Source organism: Sphaerodactylus townsendi, linkage group LG05 (assembly GCF_021028975.2).
Source record: "Sphaerodactylus townsendi isolate TG3544 linkage group LG05, MPM_Stown_v2.3, whole genome shotgun sequence".
Lineage (NCBI taxonomy): Eukaryota > Metazoa > Chordata > Lepidosauria > Squamata > Sphaerodactylidae > Sphaerodactylus > Sphaerodactylus townsendi.
Genome location: NC_059429.1, coordinates 4,128,245 through 4,150,138, shown reverse-complemented (window position 1 = coordinate 4,150,138; position 21,894 = coordinate 4,128,245). Strand labels below are relative to the sequence as shown.

The window sequence follows — 21,894 nt, the reverse complement described above, 5'->3', positions numbered from 1 at the left end:
AGCAACCGTGCAACTCTTCCAACGGGTGAATCATGACCCAAGGAGGGTTTACTCAGAAGCAAGCCCCATTGCCAGCAACCAAGCTTACTCCCAGGTAAAGGACTGCGCTTTAGTTTAACAGCGCTTAACAGGGTTACCTACACTGCTTCTCCAAACTAGGTCTTAGTTTTAATGCTAATAATCGAGCCCAGCAGCCCAGGCCAGCCTAGATGTGTGGAGGGGGCACTCTGCTTGCGTGTGCCCATAGAGAGGGCTCTGAGTGCCACCACTGGCACCCGTGTCATAGGTTTGCCATCACTGCTCTATCTCGACTTGGGGCCAATGATTTCAAGAGGAAATCCTGAAATCCTGCAGGTGCTTCTCTCTGACAATGAGTTCCTCTTGGAGGACAAGGTCAGAACCTTCATTACTCCCAAGGAGACCCGGAGTTCGGGCCAGGTGGGCACGTCTCTAAAAAGAACTACCCTCCATGGCCTCGTAGAAACCGGCACCATTAGGCAAAAAGGCATGGAAAAGTAGAGGTCAGGCAAAATGGCGGCCGATGCTTTGGGCATCCCCAGCAAGGATCAGTCGGACCTGATGGCTTCCTCAACAGTTGCAGCTGGGCCTGAGTCCCTCCAAAATTGAGACCAGCAGCCTAGAGACAAAAGGCAAGATCTAGGACAGCTGGTTACCCCTGTGTATCAGGAACTGATCCCAATTTAATGGCTGCGTTTGAGACACTAAGAGCCGCGGTGGGATCCAGCCGGTTCGCGCCACTTTGGCAGAACCGGTTGTTAAAATGGTGCTTGTAAACAACCAGTTGTTAAATTATTTTCTCATTGACACTACAGGACACGCAGGCTAACCTCTGGTTTTCTCTAATCGAGAGAAAGATTATTTCCACCGGCCTGCCTATTGAATCACTCTACCTAATGTCCTGTTCAGAAGCGTACAATAGGCTCAGAGATCGGCTTTTAGATCTAGAATTTGCAAATTTGCATCTAGCAGCCAAACGAACCTGCTCTCCAACACAACTCCTAATTCCATTTGAGCAGAGGCGGCGTGTGGCCTACTACCTCCATGTACCTTAACTGAACCACAGCGTAAGGAGAATGGCCCTCACCATTCGCTTGGCGTTTTAGCGATTATGCCCTCTGCCCTATTAAAGGGTAAGGTTCAGCAGATTGAACAAATCTGCAAGGTTAATGCAGTTACCTGCAAACTTAATAGTGGATTTGAAACCCTGACCTCACCAACTCTTGCACTGCACCAGATTTGATAACATCAGATCTAAATATATCAACCTACATTTTTACTTCCAATCTGGGCTGCCTGATCGGACTAGGTTATCTCTATTGTTAAATGGCAACTTCAGGACCCGGTCTTTGTGAAGAGGTCGCCAATTTCATTGCGGAGATAGCTGAGAGTTCCCAGTAGAACGTATTTGTTGTGCTCCCCGTGGGGCCTTTTATCTATCATGTATCCATGCAATTGTTCCCGATTCATGTAACTTTTTTCTGACTATGCCAATAAAGGCTTATGTATGTATGTATGTTAAATTATTTGAATCCCACCGCTGACTGAGAACCTCCATGAGGCAAGACATGCTGGCACTGTTAGATTAGAGAGGTTTTCCCCCTAGGGCTGGCAGTCTTCTTGATGGGTTACATTCCTCCTCTGTAAGGGATGTTAGCCCTATTCATGCCCAGAGGGGAACCCAGCCCCTTGGACAACAGAAGAGGCCAGGGGCTGATGACCCATCCAGAGGGGACAGCCTGTGGCGTGGAGACCGAAAGGGACCAAGTTATTCATCAAAAGTCACTCAGACAATTCAAGCTTTGTGAAAACAATTGGCAAACAATTACAAGCCTGAATTCCAGTAATGAGTGTAGTGGGTAACCAGCGTCCAACCCCCCTCACCTAGTATGGTTCTTAAAAGGTGTAGCTATAAAGGAAAAACCAGGGCCACAGATATTCTACCTGAAAGTTAAACATAGTCACCAGACATCCCTTTGAGCCTACAGGAGAAATCCCCTTAAAATACGTGGGACTGAAAACCATCTTCCTAGTAGCCAGGACATCAGCAAGGCGAATTTCTGGATTAGGGGGTCTTACCCATAGATTCTTCCTCATGCGTTTTTCATAAGAAAGAGACAGGAATCCAAAGCAACCCACTCTTTCATAGACAGGAGAGATTTACCTGCCCTCGTGTCTATAACCCCAAACATCCTGGGGAAAATGTCTGGCACGCCCTAGATGTTAGGCGGGCTCTTAAAACATTCATCTTCAGGACAGAACACTGTAGAAAAACTGACACACTGCTCATATCCATTTCTCCACCTAACGCAGGCAGAAAATCCTCAGCCCTAAATGCCTTAGAAAGTGTATATCGTAGGTATACTGAGTCTCTAAGTTTATTTTCCCTGAAGGAGTCACTGCCCGTTTGGTTGAAGAAGAAGAAGAAGAGTTGGATTTATACCTTTCTCTCCTATAGGAGACTCAAAGGGGCTTGCAAACTCCTTTCCCTTCCCCCCTCACAACAAGCCCCCTGTGAGGTAGGTGGGGCTGAGAGAGCTCAGAAGAACTGTGACTAGCCCAAGGTCACCCAGCTGGCGTGTGTGGGAGTGCACAGGCTAATCTGAATTCCCCAGATAAGCCTCCACAGCTCAGGCGGCAGAGCGAGGAATCAAACCCGGTTCCTCCAGATCAGAGTGCACCTGCTCTTAACCACTACGCCTGCTCTTAACCACTACGCTGCTGCTCAAGGGGCAGTCCCAAATGCTGCCTTTGCAAAAATGCCTCAATGGAGGGAATTTGTAGGGCAGCCACACGGTCCTCTTTATGTACCTTCACTAAACACTATAAAATCGATACATTTGGCTCAGCAGACGCAGCCTTCAGTTGCAAGGTGCTACCGCACAAGGGAAACCGCTAAACACGATGACCCACCCGTAATCTTGAAAGGGACGCTGCTAGCAAAGGCCCCAATAGAAGTTGTCCTCCTGCTCAGGGGAGACTGACCTTTGGAAGCTTACCATGAAGGGTCCTTCTCTGAGCCAAGGAGGACACCTTGCCCTCCCAAATCATCGTCATTTTAGTTTGGCAACTGTTTGCTAAAAAAATAAAAAAATACAACCTTCTATTTAGTTCCCTTCCTATCTCTTGTTACATATGTGTTTTTTCTTATGACTGGCACTGTTAACCTGAGAACAGGGTTCGTGTTTCCTTACTGTAATGTGTCAGGACCATGCCTGTCAGTATCTTGATTGTCTTGCTGTGTGTGATTTGCAATTGTTTTCCTGTTTCCCTCTTCCCTTCCTAGCAATCTCCTGTTAGCAATCTCCTGGCGCCAGCCCATCTTCAAAGAGGTGTGAAAGGTTCCCAGGTCCTTTGTAGCTTTGTAGTAGAAACTGTAATGGACATTTGGTGTGGGGCGAAACGGGGGGGGGGGGGGATTAAAAGATATAAGACCTGGATCTGAGCTCTCTAGCTCAGATCCTGCTTGACATTGTTATTCTTCGCATCACCTGGAATAAACTGCTTTTGGACTTTCCTACCGTCTCTGTTATTTCCACGTTCGAGAGTCTGACATTAAGCAGGATCTGAGCTAGAGAGCGTGCAACAAATATCCGTTGCCCCTGATCAAGGACTTACTGAGTTGTCTGGGGACGGGCAAAAGAAGTTTCACCTAAGAGTTGGATTTCTTGAGGGAAGCCTACTACTAAGTGCAGATAGCCAAAGGGGGTACTAAGCACCTCTAAACTTTCAACACAAGAGGATGGGCCAGGATTTGCCCTACTCCAGCGTCCTTCCATTCGGGTTATCTGGGGCTCCCGGGACTTTCATGTGTTTGATAAATGAGGTTCTCCAGGATTTTCTGTTCAAGAGGGTGGTGGTGTATTTGGATGACGTCCTTATTTACTCCCAAGTGAGGAGGAGAGCCACGTTAAGGCACTATGCTGCGGGCTGTGCTACAGCGGCTCCTCGACAATGACTTGTTCGTTAAACTTTCCAAATGTGACTTTCATAAGGAGCGGCTGGACTTTCTGGGATGGTGGAATGGCTTCCACCAGAGACTAGGATCTGGGCTAAGTGTGTGTGATTAGTGTGTGTGACTAGTTCAGTCTACCTTGCAGGGTGGTTGTGAGAATGAAATGGAGAAGGGACGGCCATGTTACCCTCCCCCCCTCGAGCTCCTTGGGGAAAGGGTGGGATAAAATTGTATGAGATAGTTGTGCACGTCCTTGTGTTTTAAACTGACTTGCAAGCAGATCTGGAAGGTTGGGGGAGAGATTCTTGAATCGGCCTTTGGAAAGTTCTGCTTATTTTTAGAAGTAATAGAGTTGACAGCCTTCCCAGTCACAATCGCTGGGGGGGTTTGTGGGTTCTGGAAAATCAGCCTGGGGCTGATGGGAACCGTAGTCCACAAACACCTGGAGGGCCAGAGTTGGACACCCCTGCACTAAACATTTGTTTACAAACTCCAAAGCTGAACAGTCAGTTCTGGGTTTTCTGCTTCCAAAAATCCCCAGTCCCAGAATCAGCGCTCAACTATTGGCTGGCTGGATGCCCGAAGCCACAGAGAAGATGCCTTCCAAACTCGACACCAACCCATTCTGTCCTTCAATGCCAGGTCCCTGCGTACCAGGGGCAGAAGCCTCAGTTATGGAGTCTGGAGTAGAGGAGGCTGCGGCTGGGCCATCAGACTTAGAGCCTGAGCCTTCGGTAGTGGGCACAGGGCCAGAGGCTCAGGCAACACCTGAGGAAGCGGCCCCTGGGATGGAAACTTCTACCCCCAAAGCCACTGCCAAATCCCAGCTCTGTCCTTCCCCAGGACCCGGTTGTTCAGACAGGGGACAGCCTGCCAGCTCCTGCACCCCCAGGGTCACCTGAACCCTGGGAACGGCAACGAAGGCAGCTGCGGAGCCACCTACAGGTGCAGAGGTGCAGCAGCAAGTTGGCAGGTTTAGAGCAGGGGTCTTCAAACTATGGCCCTCCAGATGTTCATGGACTACAATTCCCATCAGCCCCTGCCAGCATGACCAAGTGGTAGGGCTCATGGGAATTGTAGTCTATGAACATCTGGAGGGCCATAGTTTGAAGACCCCTGGTTTAGAGCAAGCAAGGAGAAACAGGGAGTCTTTGCAGGAGCCAGTCTAAGGGAGCACAGTGGGGAGGTTGGCAATTATTGGGAAGGCCATTCTGTATATCAGGCTGTAGGAACAGGGCTGCCGTGTGGCAGCAACGTTGCTTTGGGATGAATCAGCCTTTGCTTGTGTGCATCCTTGCCTTGGACTAAATCAGGGGTCTGCAACCTGTGGCTCTCCAGATGTTCATGGGCTACAATTGGCCATGCTGGCAGGGGCTGATGGGAATTGTAGTCCATGAACCTCTGGAGAGCCACAGGCTGCAGACCCCTGGACTAAATAAACAGTCAAGTACCAGACTGCTGTCTTGACTTCCGCTTGGCGGGGGTCTGGGCCATGAGCACGCTCCAAGGTCCCCGAAGCAGGTGCTGGGATTTGCCTCTGTGCTTACGAAAGACCCGTTTCCTTGTCGCGTCCCCCCGTGCCTTCATCATCTCTGTCCTCTTTCTCCTAGAGCCCAGTATGCAGAGCTCAGAGGGTATCTCCGAATCCGCAACTCCTGTGGCCCTGCGGACGTCAGCCGCCGTCCAAGCCCCAGTGGTACAGCCTGTTCCCGCATCACAGCAGGTAGATGGAAACTCCTGAGGTTGTTTCATTGCTGGCTGTTGGTCCGTCCAGCCTGGTCTTCCTGTTTGGAGGTGGCTCTCCGAAATCTCACGGCTTGTCAGACATCATAAGAACATGCTGGCTGAAACGGGCCATCTAGTCCAGTGCCCACAACTCATAGGCAAACTCTATGCTGGGGATCATTAGGAAAGGAGTTGAGAATAAAACTGCAAGGATTGTCATGCCCTTATATATAGCAGCAGTGCGACCGCACTTGGAGTACTGTGTTCAGTTCTGGTCGCCACATCTCAAAAAGGATATCGAAGAGATAGAAAAAGTGCAGAGAAGGGCAACGAGGATGATTGAGGGACTGGAGCACCTTCCTTATGAGGAGAGGCTGCAGCGTTTGGGACTCTTTAGTTTGGAGAGGAGACGTCTGAGGGGGGATATGATTGAAGTCTATAAAATTATGCATGGGGTAGAAAATGTTGACAGGGAGAAATTTTTCTCTCTTTCTCACACTACTAGAACCAGGGGGCATCCATTGAAAATGCTGGGGGGAAGAATTAGGACTAATAAAAGGAAACACTTCTTCACACAATGTGTGATTGGTGTTTGGAATATGCTGCCACAGGAGGTGGTGATGGCCACTCACCTGGATAGCTTTAAAAGGGGCTTGGACAGATTTATGGAGGAGGAGAAGTCGATCTCTGGCTACCAATCTTGATCCTCCTTGATCTGAGATTGCAAATGCCTTAGCAGACCAGGTGCTCGGGAGCAGCAGCAGCCGCAGAAGGCCATTGCTTTCACCTCCTGCAGGTGAGCTCCCAATGGCACCTGGTGGGCCACTGCGAGTAGCAGAGTGCTGGACTAGATGGACTCTGGTCTGATCCAGCAGGCTTGTTCTTATGTTCTTATGTTCTTATGAATATACAAGGGTGCTCTTTTGGCAACTGGCATTCAAGGGTAGAGTCCCCCTGAACATGGAGGTTCCATTCAGTCATTCTGTCCGGATACCCACTGAGGAACCTTTCCTCTCTGGATTCATCTAAGCCACCCGTCACAAGTTGTTAGACGACCATAGAATCATGGAGTTGGAAGAGGCTGCAGGGGCCATCAATTCCAACCCCCTGCGATGCAGGAACACACAATCAAATCTCTCCTGTCAGGTGGCCATTCTGCAGGTTGATTTGTATGAAGGAAGGGTTTTTTTTCTTCCTTTGGGAAGCAGAAGAGTTTGGATTTATATCCCTCCTTTCTCTCCTGCAGGAGACTCAAAGAGGCTGACAATCTCCTTGCCCTTCCCCCCTCACAACAAACACCCTGTGAGGTGGGTGGGGCTGAGAGAGCTCCGAGAAGCTGTGACTAGCCCAAGGTCACCCAGCTGGCGTGTGTGGCAGTGTACAGGCTAATCTGAATTCCCCAGATAAGCCTCCACAGCTCAGGCGGCAGAGCTGGGAATCAAACCCGGTTCCTCCAGATTAGATACACGAGCTCTTAACCTCCTGCGCCACTGCTGTCGGGAAAGGGGGAATGAGAATATTTGTAACTTGAGGTTGAATTGAACGGGGGACTTTTGCTGGGTACAGCTTGAGCTCACTCCAAACCTCTGAAATAGGATCACGAGCAATGAAATGTATGACTAGGGAGAAAATGTCTCCTTTAAAATATGGATTCTGCCTGATCCCTCACTGACATTCTTCCCTTCCCACTTCATCCCCAAATCTCTGGGAATTTCCCAAACCAGAACTGACGGCCCTACTATGAAACTTTCCTTATGCTGCGTCAGATTCCATGAGTGTCCATTCCAACAGGCAATAGCCCAGTGACGGCGAACCTTTTCGAGACTGAGTTCCCAAACTGCAACCCAAAACCCACTTATTTATCGCAAAGGGCCAACACGGCAGTTTAACCTGAATACTGAGGTTTTAGTTGGCTCCGAGGCGTGCGTTACTCGGGAGTAAGCTTGGTGGTAGCTGGTGGCTTTGCTTTGAAGCAATCATGCAACTCTTCCAACGGGTGAATCACGACCCTAGGAGGGTTTACTCAGAAGCAAGCCCCATTGCCAGCAACCGAGCTTACTCCCAGGTAAAGGATTGCGCTTTAGTTCTTCGCATGAAAATCAGTGGGGTTTAACAGCGCTTAACAGGGTTACCTACACTGCTTCCCCAAAACTAGGTCTTAGGTTTAATGGTAATAATCGAGCCCAGCGGCCCAGGCCAGCCTAGATGTGTGTGTGTGTGGGGGGGGCAATTTCCCCCCCACATGATGAACTCTGTTAGTGAGTGCCCACAGAGAGGGCTCTGAGTGCCACCTCTGGCACCCGTGCCATAGGTTCGGCATCACTGCAATAGCCCCTCAGAGTTTCCAGCAGAGAGAGATCTTTCCTGCCTCAGATTCCTGAGAGAGCTGTCTGTGTGTGAAACAGTCATTCAGTCACTGAGCTATGGGCCCTCTGGGTTCACATTATTTATTTACAGTCAGTGACCAGCAATATTACATACAGATAAAACAATCTAAAAAGCCAACCAGAGAGCAACAAATACAGCGTATTTATATATCGTCGATCAGAGATTTCTGCCCCCTGCTTGCAGAATAACAAAACTTCACCACAGTATAAGAGGCGGTGGTGTCTTTATCCGCAAGCAGACATCGTACGAAGGCATCATCATCAAATCTAGGGAACGCAGACAACAAAGGCAACATTAGGTGGCTTCTCATGTCCCAATAGAATTCACTGTCAAGTAAAATATGAAGAACAGAAGAGGAGTTTAGATTTATACCCTGCCTTTCTCTCCTGTAAGGAGACTCAAAGGGGCTTACCAACTCCTTTTCCCACAACAGACAACTTGTGAGGTAGGTGGGGCTGAGAGTTCGAAGAGAACTGTGACGAGCCCAAGGTCACCCAGCAGGAATGTAGGAGTGGAGAAGCACATCTAATTCACCAGACCAAGTCTGCCACTCAAGTGGAGGAATGAGGAATTGAACCCGGTTCTCCAGATTTGAGTCCGCTGCTCTTAACCACTGCACCGATCATCTCAAACATGCTGGAATTGCAAGGGCAAAGTTGAGCCTCCATAAACAGATGCTGAAATCTCCCACCAAACATGCATCAGATATAGAGCAGTGAAAAATCCCACCCATGTCCTACATGCATTTGGAAGAAGGGCTGTTTTGTTCTGTAACTCAATATCTGTGAGCTTTTACCTTTGGGTAATATCTGGAGTACACAGACATGGCGTTAGTTCGTCTAGCCCAACTCTGGTGCTTCAGATGTTCATGGACTACAATTCCCATCAGCCCTGAGCTCCGCCCCCGGTTTTTGAAAGCTGGCCTGCAGGGGTGGGGACTTGGTGACGGCGGGTGGCCCAGGCAGGTGCGGCAGCTGCCCGCCACCGAGCCCCACCCCCTGCCTCCCTGCAGGCCGGCTCCTGAGAGGCAGGGCGCCCACCGTTTGGTCATGTGGGGGGGTTTGGCTGTCCCCATGTACCTAGGGCGGTACCCCCTGCCCCTCCCCCTCTGAGGGATAGTCCCTGCCACTCTACAATGCAGCTTTCAGTTCCTATGTATCCACCCCCTTCCTTGCCGAAATGGTGACTTCTGCCATTATCTCCAATAGAAGGCAAGCAAGTTTTCAAAGCATGCTTCAGGTTATCATATCCATCCATCCATCCATCCATCCATCCATCCATCCATCCATCCATCCATCCATCCATCCATCCATCCATCCATCCATCCATCCATCCATCCATCCATCCATCCATCCATCCATCCATCCATCCATCCATCCATCCATCCATCCATCCATCCATCCATCCATCCATCCATCCATCCATCCATCCATCCATCCATCCATCCATCCATCCATCCTTATCTTATCATCTTATCTAATCTTATCTTATCTTATCATCTTATCTTATCATCTTATCTTATCTTATCTATCTAATTTACAGGCCGTCTCATTCCCGAAGGGCTCGAGGCGGCTCACAATATGGCTGTTTCCAACAGCAATTTAATACAGCATAAAAACTGAATCCAATTAAAACACAACAGCAGTGAAAAACAATAAGTAAATTAAAACAACAAAATTGTGTAAAACATACACACGCAGGCGCCTGATCTAAAAGGCCAAAAGAAGAAAAAAGAAGAAGGGGAGGAGGTCGGCAGGGCCCAGGATGGAATTAGGGCCCAACCAAGGTGGTCCAGACAAGCAGTTTTGATTTCAATGGGGGGGGGGGGGGGGATGGAACCGCGGCCGGCCCCTCCAAAAGCCCCGGGGAATAGCTCTGTCTTACAGGCCCTGTAAAGGTACAGACCTACTCATTCAAACCTTTTGGGTGGTGTCCAGAATCTCCTCTCTGGTGGCTGGTATTCTGGGGGCATTTAAAGAACCGTGGCACCCTCGCTCATCCTATGACCATTATACGTGATAACAGTGCAATCAGTGCTTGACTAAACCAGGAGGATACATCTTTGGCACCGGGAGGTTCTGTTCGGTTTCTTTGACTGATCGCCGCAGACGGTGACGAACCCCCATCGTAAATCTGCCTGCATTTCAAAACAGTTGGTTTCTTTTTGAAACCGCACGCTTGCTTTTTTAAAAACTTTCTGTTATAGCGGGCGCCATCGTAGAAGAGTCATTTCCTTTATTTATGACCCTTTAAACCAGGGGTGGGCAATTATTTTTTCCATGGGGCCGCATAAGAAACAGAAAATATTGTGGAGGGCCGGGCCAAAAGGCAGGGGGGGGGGGGAGGCGCTTTTGAAAGCCCCGCAGAAGCCAGCAGCCAAGGACTAGCCCGGCTATAGCCGAGGGCTTCCAAGGCACCTCTAAGCTCTGGCGCTACTGACAGGGGGGCCAGTCAGGGTCATCTGGCCCGGGCGGATGTATTACACCCGGAGCGGTATAATGCCCAGGTCTGCTTTAAACTCACCTTTCTCCAGCAAAACTCTTGAGGGGGCTAGAAATGGCAGTGAGTTTTAAAGCCATAAAAACAACACGGAGAATCAAAGGTCGTTGAATCCATTCCCAGTAAAACACAGTAATCTGGGAGACTGTTTCCTTATCCTGCATCTCCATCTGCGCCCTTAACGCCCTAGATTCCTCGAGGACCTGGGGTTCCTGATCTACTATTGGACCTGGCACTCTCTTTCTTACTTGGTCAACATGTCTGCGGATCACCCGCCCTTCTTCAGTTTCCACCCTATAAGACAAGGGCCCTGTTGGCTGCCTCACAACTGCTGGGACCCAACACGGACCTGCTCCATAATTTCGGACATACACCGTATCATCCCTATCAAATGTCCGAGGTGCTTTCAACACTTGATCTTCTTTTCGTGGACGATCATCAACTGAATCGGGATGCATTCGGTCCAGCAACGTCGTAAATTTCCGATTCATTAGCAACTCCGCTGGACTCCTCCCGGTGGCTGTGCACGGTGTTATGTGCTGTGTTAACAAAAAAAATTAAGCCAACCGGCGGTGCCAATCCCCTCTACTATTCGGCCGCAATGCATCCTTTGTTGTACGCACCATCCTTTCTGCCTGCCCATTCGTAGCCGGATGAAAAGGGGCCGAGGTAACCTGGCGAATAACACCATTAGCCAGGAATACTCTAAACTCCTTGGATACAAACGCTGTCCCATTATCCGATACCACCGTATCCGGGAGGCCATGGGTTGCAAATAACTTACGCAGTGCCCTAATTACTGTTTGTGATGTCATTGACATTACTGGCACTACTTCTAGCCATTTGGAATATGAATCCACTACGATGAGAAACACCTGGCCCTGGAAAGGCCCTGCAAAATCAATATGTACCCTTGACCACGGTCTTTTTGTGGACTCCCATTGATAGGTAGGGGCCTGAGGTGGGGCAGGTCGCGTTATCTGACACTCCTGCACCTGGCCACCCATTCTTCTATTTCACTATCATCTTTGGCCACCACATAACTTCGGGCCAATGCCTTCATTCTCACTATTCCAGGGTGCCCTACATGCAAGGCCTCCAGCACCCTAATCCTTAAAGCTGCTGGGATCACTACTCTATTTCCCCACAGTAAGCACCCCTTGTGGACAGATATCTCGTGCTGCCTCATTCCAAATGGTCTGAATTTTTTCCTCTAACTTACCCAATGGCCAACCCTTCCATGCCCAATTCAAGACTCGGGCAAGCACTGGGTCCTTAGCTGACCTCTCTTCTATTTTTGCCGCTTTCACTGGAGGCTCTTATAATGATTACAACATCTAAACCTCCAAAGTGGGGAGTGATCTTCCTCCTCCTTTGTACTGGCAAGCGACTCAACGCATCTACATGCCCAATTTTCTTTCCCGACTGGTGCTGCAAGACATAATCATATGCATTCAAGAACATTGCCCACCGCAGCATTCTAGGGGACAATATCTGTGGTGTCTGGCGCTCTGAGGAAAATAATCCCAACAGCGGCTTATGGTCTGTAACAATCACAAATGGTCGCCCATACACGTAATCATGAAACTTCTTAACCCAGCCACTATTGCTAATGCCTCCTTATCTATTTAGCGTAATTACGCTCCGTTGTAGACAACGTCCTAGAATAATACGCAATTGGAGCTTCCCGCATATCCTCCAATTGATGGCTCAACACTACTCCAACTCCATACGGGGAGGCATCGCACGTCAAAATTAATGGCTTCCTCTCATCAAAATGAACCAATACACTTTCTGATGACAACAATCTTTTGACATCTCGGAATGCCTTCTCATGCTGACTTGTCCACTGCCACACTGCCCGCCTATCTAATAAACGGTGCAGTGGCTCTGCCACTAATGGCCTTATGCTTTAGAATGAATGGTAAAATTTAGCAATCCCAAAATGCCTGTAGCTCTTGCTTTGACTGTGGTGCTGGGGCATCCTGGATGGCCTTCACCTTTGCTGATGTCGGTGGATTCCCCTTGCATCTACCATGTATCCCAAAAACTCTGCTTAGCTACTCCAAACACACATTTTTCAGCTTGACGCGCAACCCTACATCTGAGAAGCACTGCAGTACTTTCCGTACCCGTGTCATCAGTTCCTCCTCAGTTGCACCCACTATCAAGACATCATCAAAATACGGTATGACTCCCGGCAAGTTTCTTAATATTTCTTCCATCAAGCTCTGGAATATCCCAGGAGCTACACTCACTCCAAATTGCAGCCGCTTTACTCTGAATGCCCCCCTGTGAGTCACTATCGTCTGGGCTTCTGCAGTGGCATCATCCACTTCCAGCTGTTGGTATGCCTGCGCTAGATCTAATTTGCAAAACCTTTCCCCCTGCCAATGTTGCTAACAACTGACTGACAACTGGCACTGGAGTACCGGATGTTTCTGCAATGCCTTGTTAATTGTGCACTTATAATCAGCACAAATCGCACATCCCCATTGGCCTTCAGGGTCACAATTGGAGTTTCCCATTTTGCATTTACCACTGGTTCCAGTATTCCCTGTTCAATAACCGATCTAATTCTGCATCCACTTTAGAGCATAGAAGCAAATGGAATACGGCGTGATTTTAGGCGGTATTGGGGTACTGAAGGATCAAGATACAATGATATAGGTGGACCCTTATACTGCCCCAGTCCCTCAGCAAACACACTCTTAAATTCTTCCACTAGCACCTCCCATGTTAACTTGCTAACCTCATGAATTCCAGTAATTGCAATTCCCAACCTCCCGAACCAGTCCAGCCCCAATAGGCTTGTCCGCCTTCCTTCCACTATTAACAATTGCAAACATCCATCAAACATATGATATTTCACATGCACATTACACATGCCAACCACAGGTACTCTATGTCCTTGATAATCCGTAAGTGGTAAGTCACAAGATCTAATGTCCAAATCATCCTGTGGGCAAAATGTCTTATAAGTGTCCCATGAAACGATGGAGAATGCTGACCCAGAATCCACTTCCATCACACAAAGGGACATCCCTGGATCCTCCTGATCACCGGAAGCACAACTTACGCTGGATCTTGGAGTTGCTAACGTGGTAACATAATTTAAACATCAGCCTGCGTGAAACACCATCACATTGCTTTATAACATGACTGGGGTTGGCCAGCCAAACCAGCTACATGGGGACAGCAAGGTGCATCCACAGAGTGTGTAGCAGATGGGAGCCGGGAACATGTCTTCTTGGTCGCCAATTGATGCCTTTTTTTCTCTGCACACTCTCCGGCAATATGCCCCAGCCCAATGGGCATCCAGGTACAAGCAGAAACGGAATTTTACGTGCCTTAACTTTAAATTTACACCTTTCTCTCTCATGGGGCCCACCACAACTCAAAACATTTCCTCTGTTGACGTATCCTCCCCTCTCTGTTGTGGTGGTCTCCCCATCTTCATTACACCAATGCTGCAGTCTCTGAATTTCACCATTGCCACAGGGTCTACAGTCCCACTGCCAGCTGTTTGCAGTCTCTGTAATTGCTCCTGGCTTGCACCAGCGACCTCCACGAGTAGAGGCTGCAGCAAGTCTTCAAAATTCAAAGGCTTCTTGGTATGCCGTTTGAAAAGTCAAGTCTGTCTTTGCCAGCAGCAACTTTTGCAATGGTGCCTCTCTCAGGCCACAGACCAGACGATCCCTTAACATTTCTTCCAAATTGGAGAAATTACATTGTTGTGCCAACCGCCGTAAGACTGCAACATAATCTGCAATGCTTTCAGCCCCTCCTGATCACGTTTATAAAAAACACTCCGTCTAGCTATTTCTGACGGTTGGGGAATGAAATGGTTCCTTAATGCAGTCAGTATCTCTACAAGCGGTGTTGCTGATAAGTCTCTTGGCGCTATCAATGCTGAGGCGAGGTCAAACACCCCTTCACCACAGAGGCTCAAAAACACGGCTCTTTTCCTTTCTGGGTCTGTTATGCCATTTGCCAGAAGATAAAATTCCAATCGGGCCTCATAACTCTGCCACTTCAAAGGAAACTCCAAATTAAACTGTTCCAGCTGCCCTTGAAAAATCATAATTTACTCACAGTCCTTGCTTCACAAAAACTTGCTAGACTCGTCATAAGTTTACCCTCGTCGCCAATATGTCATGTCTCAAGAAACAGGAGTCGGAGGAACAAAACATAGTACTTTATTCCATAGCTGCTACTCACACATAGCCTAAAATCACTCTGCAGCTGTGCTCAATATAACACACTTACTGATTACCAATTACAGTGCAACAGCTGCAGACTCTTAAAACAATACAATACATTACATCTTCTTCTTCTTCTTCTTCTTCTTCTTCTTCTTCTTCTTCTTCGTCGTCGTCGTCGTCGTCGTCGTCGTCTTCGTCTTCTTTCTCCTCTTCTTCCTCTTTGTCGTCGTCGTCTTCTTCTTCTTCCTCCTCCTCCTCCTCCTCCTCCTCCTCCTCCTCCTCCTCCTCCTCCAGAGGTGATGACTTTTTTCTTTCTTTTTTTTGCTTGTATTTCCCAGAGAGTTCTGGTCCAGGCGACCGGCTCCGCTCCCAAAGGGGCCCAAATGCAGCAGTTGACGGTGCCCAGAGTCCAGCCGGTCCCTCAGCAGGTAAGTGCCACACGGGGCAGACACGAGCAGGGGCTCAGCTTGGGCGCAAGGGAGGCTGAGGCATGTGAAGGTTGCCAAAGGAATGTTGTTGTTTTTGCATAGAACTTTGTATTCCAAGGGCTAGACCTGACAGGAAACAGGTGGCTCGTACCAATCACAAAGGCAGAAAACATGGGCCACCAGACTGGCCCCTTCCAGACTGCTATGCACTTAGATGGCTCAGTGGTAGAGTATCTGCTTGGTCCCAGGTTTGATCCCTGGCATCTTCAGTTAAAAGGATCTAAGACAGGGGTAGGGAACCTGCGGCTCTCCAGATGTTCAGGAACTACAATTCCCATCAGCCTCTGTCAGCATGGCCATGCTGGTAGGGGCTGATGGGAATTGTAGTTCCTGAACATCTGGAGAGCCGCAGGTTCCCTACCCCTGATCTAAGTGATGTGGAAGAGCTCGTGCTGAGAGTTCATTTGGTTGGGACTGTTGTTCCGCATTCATCAGGCTATTGGTTCCAGCCAGGGGTCCCCTAGGCTGGCTCCCCAAATCTGCTTTGGCAGGTTGAATCCTCCTGTTGTTATACCGAGCTTTGTCCATTTCTGTATATGCTTAGGCCGCTGTGGTCAGCATTAATCCTGGGTGTTTTAATATTGGAACACTGATGAATTTAATTCCCAGGTTTGAATCCCCAAATAAATGTGGGCTGAATTGGAGGTGTTCTTTTGGAGGACAAGAAGCTCAGAGGGAAATTCGTATTTTGCAATTACAGCCCCTTCTCCCCCCCCCCCTCCTTTACACATATCTCTGAAAATCTAAGTTATTGTTGCTGCTTTCAGGTGCAAACTGTGCAGCACGTTTACCCGGCTCAGGTCCAGTATGTGGAAGGAGAGACCATCTACACCAATGGAACCATGTGAGTCCCCCTTTTTAATCCTTGTTTGTGTGTGTCTGTCTGATGGCAGCTCAGTGTAAATACATACTGTGTGGGTGAGGAGTCAGAATTCCCCTGTCCCAAACCAGGCCAGTTGCCTGTGTGAAGATGAACACAACTGACTGCGTGGACACACAAAGGCTGGAAATACTGCAGCAGTGGTGTAGGAGGTTAAGAGCTCGTGTATCTAATCTGGAGGAACTGGGTTTGATTCCCAGCTCTGCCGCCTGAGCTGTGGAGGCTTATCTGGGGAATTCAGATTACCCTGTACACTCCAATACACGCCAGCTGGGTGACCTTGGGCTAGTCACAGCTTTTCGGAGCTCTCTCAACCCCACCTACCGTACAGGGTGTTTGTTGTGAGGGGGGAAGGGCAAGGAGATTGTAAGCCCCTTTGAGTCTCCTGCAGGAGAGAAAGGGGGGATATAAATCCAAACTCTTCTTCTTCTTCTTCTTATCTTAAAATTGTGGCCAGATCAAGATGAACGTTTGGGTGTTTTGACATGGGAGAAAACAGGTATTGTGAGACAAGTCGTCGTTCAATTTCTTGAGCACACTACATGCAAGAATGGCAGTATCCCTTTTTGATTTTTTTGGAGCACGTTATTTGTGATCTTTGTGAGTATCACAGTTTCTCTTGTCTCACTAACTGCCAATAACTCTCACCCTCTTCCTGGTCTGGATTTCTTTGACAGACGCACCGCCTACTCATACAGCACGGAAGCTCAGATCTACGCCCCAAGCAGCGCCTCGTCCTACTTCGAGTCCCAGGGAGGGAGCTCCCAAGTGAGCACGGCGGCATCCTCCCCCACTGGCATCCCTTCCCACAATATGGTGGGCATCGCGATGGACCTCGGGGGAAGCCAGATTGTCTCTGGCTCAGGAGCCTATCTCATTCACGGCGGGATGGAGAATGCGCGGCACACCCTCTCACACGCCTCACGCTCCTCTCCAGCGACGGTATGCTCTGGGGCTGCAGGTGATGCTGCTCCCTTGGGTGGGTCAAAACCCTAGTTGTTCAGGGATGAGTGTCCTGTCGTGGAACTTTCCAGAGTCGTCATTAACTACATTGCTCAAATGCCATTTGATCTGTCCTGTAGTTGGCCTTGCCTGTGATTTGACATGTATGTTTTAATTTTGTTGGGTATGTTGCCATTTTATATCCATTTCAGAACAACATGGCCAGTTGGCCTCTTGAAGGGACTCTTTTATAAGGTCGCTTCCCCCCGCTCCAATTCCTCTTTCCAAACCATCTGTTCGTTTGTCGACTGTATCTGTGAAGCCTAATAGTGCTGGATAATTTCCAGAACGATGGGTACATCACCTTCCCTCCCCAGCCCCCTAAGAATATAAAGGATCCAGGGGATATCTGCTGGATTGGGTCCAAGCTAAGCTGGCCTCCCCTCCCCTCATCAGGGCTGACCCCTACATACTGTTTCCCAGAGCGGTCAAGCAAACACTGCCGCTGTGGCTGTCCAGTGGCTGGTGTCAAACCCTGCTTCTGAATGCAGAACTTCCATTGTTTTGGAGTTTCAGCGCTAGACCCCACTAATGGAGCTCACCAAGCGGAAGTTGGCAGGCTTCATGTGTCAGAGCGGGGAAACGGGGAAACAGATCCAGTTCACCAGATAAGAGTCCACTGCTCATGTGGAGGAGTGGGGAATCGAACCCGGTTCTCCAGATTAGAGTTCACCACGCTGGCTCTTAGCCACACAGCCTCCCTCAGTCCACACAAAGGCAAGCAGTGCCAAATCACGTCTGATCTCTTGCCTTGAAAACCTGGTGAGATCTCCATAAGTTACGTGTGACTTGATGGTGCCCACACACCCTTCATAACCTTTTCTTAAAGTAAAAAAAAATCCCAAGTCCTCTGAGCGGCTTGAATACTGGCAGGTCTCTAAATCATAGACTGGACCAGGTGAATCGGGTCTGGTAGCCATCGGGGGGAACCCCTCTCCCCACACTGGTTATTGGAAGCTCTTCCTAAGTCCCGGAACTCTTAGCAGGAGCCACCCTCACCTTAGAAATTTGACTTTCCAGCCGATGAGGGGTAGCAGCTTGAGCATTTCTTTTGACTGTGCAAAGCGTGACCTGATGCAGTTGCTTTCTGGCTCACTTCTCCTCCCTGGTCTTGACCTCTGTTGCACATTTTGCATGCCTTTTCCCCTCCCACCTTCTCCTGAACAACGTTTGCTTTCCTCTGTGGCTTCCAAAACGGTCTCTGCCTTGTTGACGGGAAAGTGCTAGATCTGAGCAGCACCGGCCAAGAGCCCTCGGCCGTGATGGAGTGTCTGATTTTCCTTCTTTTCTCTCTTCTCTTTGGCCGGCCCTTTTAGCTTGAGATGGCGATTGAAAACCTCCAAAAAAACGAAGGCATAACATCCCACAAAAGCAGCTTGCTGAACAGCCATGTAAGTTCCTCCCCCTCTTCCCATCAAAGCCACGTCTCTGGCAGCAACATCAAGACAAGAGCCCCGCAGAGCCCCCGGTTTCATTGTGGTTCTGTGGGCCAGAACCCCTCTTGACCCAAAGCTCTCTGGTGCAAGCCCCATGGAAAGGCCCATCCCTTTTTGGATGCCTTGCGTGGGAGAACTTCAGGGCACGGTGCCCCATGTTAATCGCTGGCTGGCTGGGGGTTCTGCCTTAGGCACAGTAACGTCTTGTGTGGTCTGTGGGTGGGGCCCTCTTTGACCAGCTGCTGCTCTGGTCCAGTAGTTCACATGGATGAGGGTGTCAGCTAGTGGTATGGCAGCAATCCTGTCTAAGAACTTAGGCAACTTAGCCAGCCAGTCAGGGAGCCAAGTTTAGCCAGCCAGTCAAGGAGCCAAGATCAGCCAGTCAGTCAGGGAGCCAAATTTAGCCAGCCAGTCAGGGAGCCATGTTTAGCCAGTCAGTCAAAGAGCCAAGTTTAGCCAGCCAGTCAGGAAGCCATGTTTAGCCAGCCAGTCAGGGAGCCATGTTTAGCCAGCCAGTCAGCGGCCCAAGTTTCGCCAGCCAGCCAGGGAGCCATGTTTAGCCAGCCAGTCAGGGACCCATGTTTAGCCAGTCAGTCAAAGAGCCAAGTTTAGCCAGCCAGTCAGGAAGCCTAACTAGTTTAAGAGCTCAAGTTGTGCTGTGAACCAGCCTGGAGGTGGCTGTTGTAGCAAATCTCCGCAGTCACCTGTTAGCTCTTGCATTTATGCAGCCTGACTGTCAGACATGACGATGCTGAATCCCAGCACTGAGGAAACCCAGCAGTGCCCCCCTCCCATCCTTGAGTGGAGAACAAGAGTCCCAGGTTTGAGACTGTTCTGCTCTCATAGGATCGCACGCCGCCTGGACGTCACAGCAGTGAGACAGGCAGGTCCCTAGAGGGGCTCAGAGAGAACTACGTTACTTGCTGAGACTTAAGAACATAAGAACATAAGAACAAGCCAGCTGGATCAGACCAGAGTCCATCTAGTCCAGCTCTCTGCTACTCGCAGTGGCCCACCAGGTGCCTTTGGGAGCTCACAGGCAGGATGTGAAAGCAATGGCCTTCTGCGGCTGTTGCTCCCGATCACCTGGTCTGCTAAGGCATTTGCAATCTGAGATCAAGGAGGATCAAGATTGGTAGCCATAGATCGACTTCTCCTCCACAAATCTGTCCAAGCCCCTTTTAAAGCTATCCAGGTTAGTGGCCATCACCACCTCCTGTGGCAGCATATTCCAAACACCAATCACACGTTGCTACGTGAAGAAGTGTTTCCTTTTATTAGTCCTAATTCTTTCCCCCAGCCTTTTCAATGGATGCCCCCTAGTTCTAGTATTGTGAGAAAGAGAGAAAAATTTAAACATTTTCTACCCCATGCATAATTTTATAGACTTCAATCATATCCCCCCTCAGACGTCTCCTCTCCAAACTAAAGAGTCCCAAACGCTGCAGCCTCTCCTCATAAGGAAGGTGCTCCAGTCCCTCAATCATCCTCGTTGCCCTTCTCTGCACTTTTTCTATCTCTTCGATATCCTTTTTGAGATGTGGCGACCAGAACTGGACACAGTACTCCAAGTGCAGTCGCACCACTGCTTTATTTTTAAAGCAGTTTTAAATGAGCACCAGGTGGCAACTTCCGAGCCCCTTGAGCGTGGCGCATGAGCTGACTTGCATGCTGTGCTTCGCACTGCTGGCGTGAGTTGCTGGCGCGCTGCCTCCCAGCCCCCTTGCCTGGGAAAAAGGATCCGTGCACGCAGGCTTCTCTCCACCTTTAGTCACTTTGAAATTCTTCTGCCAACTCCGTCTGACTCTCGATAGCGCTTCTCCTGATTAACCAGAGCTTCTTTTTCTGCATTAGCCTCAGGCTCTTTATGACGGAACTGCAGAAAAGAAGATGCGGCCTTTTGCACTCCAAGCGGCCGGTCCGATGCTCACCAGCGGCACGACTGGTTAACGGGGGGACAGTGTCAGGCTGATGGTTGTAAGGCTGAACACGCCCGGACAAAGCTCGCTTTATTGATTAATGTCGCCCTAACGACAAGGTGCTGGAGCTGAGGATTCCTTCCTTGGTTCCAGCATTTATTGTAGGTTCGTAGCGGAGGTGGTCCAATCACCTCTCCTCCTTTCTCCCGCCCTTGGCTCCCGTTGGCTGACGTGTTCCCGCTTTGGGGCCAGCACGGTGGGAACTGGTGCATGCTGGGAGTTGTAGTCCTGACAGTTGGGTGTCATGTCTTATGCTGGGCTGGAGCTTTGGCCATCTTGCTGAGCATTATTTCCTTTGGCCGGCAGCTGCTGCCCTCGGTCTCCGCCAACAACAGGGGATGTTTAAGTTGTGACTAAAGGAGAGGGAAGAAGAGGAGTTTGGATTTATACCCCACTTTCCTCAACCACAAGGAGTCTCAAAGTGGCTCACAAGCTCCTTTCCCTTCCTCTCCCCACAACAGACACCTTGTGAGGCAGGTGAGGCTGAGAGAGTCCTGAGAGAACTTTGACTGGCCCAAGGTCACCCAGTAGGCTTCATGTGGAGGAGCAGGGGAGCAAATCCAATTCTCCAGATAAGAATCCACCACTCATAAGTCAGAGCAGGGAATCTGCAGCGTTCATTGATGAGGCACCCTCCTCAGCGAAAACCAGTTCTGGCGAAGCTGGCGTTCCCAGCCCCCTTGGGAGGCCCACCCCCACCCCCGCTTTCCCAAGAACTTGAGAAAAACAGTCTTGGGAGCTGAGGCGGCCCCAAGGTTGGCAGCAAATAGCGAGAGAGCCACCTGGCTTCCTGCCCCATGAGAGAATGGATGCCTTTCTTTTCTCATGGGACAGAGGTGCCAGGACAGAAGCGCCTGTTTGTCTACAAAGCAAAACATGCGAAGCCATAAAGTGAAGATCAAGGAAAGACTGCACAGATGGCAGTGGTTACATATAGCAGGCTGATTACATATATCTTTCTAGCAGCATTGATTTGTTGTCTGAAGCAGTTACACCGAATTGGAAACGCATGTCAATCGCATAGAAAACATCCCTCTGGCACCTGATACTGTTTTGCTGTTAACCAGTCGGGCCGCTGGTGAGTGTTAAACCAACTGCAGCAGTGGCATAGGAGGTTAAGAGCTCGTGTATCTAATCTGGAGGAACCGGGTTTGATTCCCCGCTCTGCCGCCTGAGCTGTGGAGGCTTCTCTGGGGAATTCAGATTAGCCTGTGCACTCCCACATACGCCAGCTGGGTGACCTTGGGCTAGTCACAGCTTCTCGGAGCTCTCTCAGCCCCGCCCACCTCACAGGGTGTTTGTTGTGAGGGGGGAAGGGC

The 21,894-nt window shown here is 49.6% G+C and overlaps 1 protein-coding gene across 4 annotated transcripts in view; it reads left to right on the top strand.

The window, feature by feature from the left end:
• Positions 1–21,894, top strand: part of RFX2 (regulatory factor X2) — a 73,195-nt gene that overhangs the window by 34,715 nt on the left and 16,586 nt on the right. For all 4 annotated transcript variants that reach the window (XM_048498917.1, XM_048498915.1, XM_048498916.1 and 1 more), the window contains 5 exons: positions 5,584–5,696; positions 15,129–15,218; positions 16,046–16,122; positions 16,836–17,100; positions 18,477–18,551. In XM_048498917.1, the coding sequence (XP_048354874.1) occupies positions 5,592–5,696; positions 15,129–15,218; positions 16,046–16,122; positions 16,836–17,100; positions 18,477–18,551 (612 nt within the window). In that variant the 5' untranslated portion in view covers positions 5,584–5,591. The remainder of the gene's footprint in view (positions 1–5,583; positions 5,697–15,128; positions 15,219–16,045; positions 16,123–16,835; positions 17,101–18,476; positions 18,552–21,894) is intronic.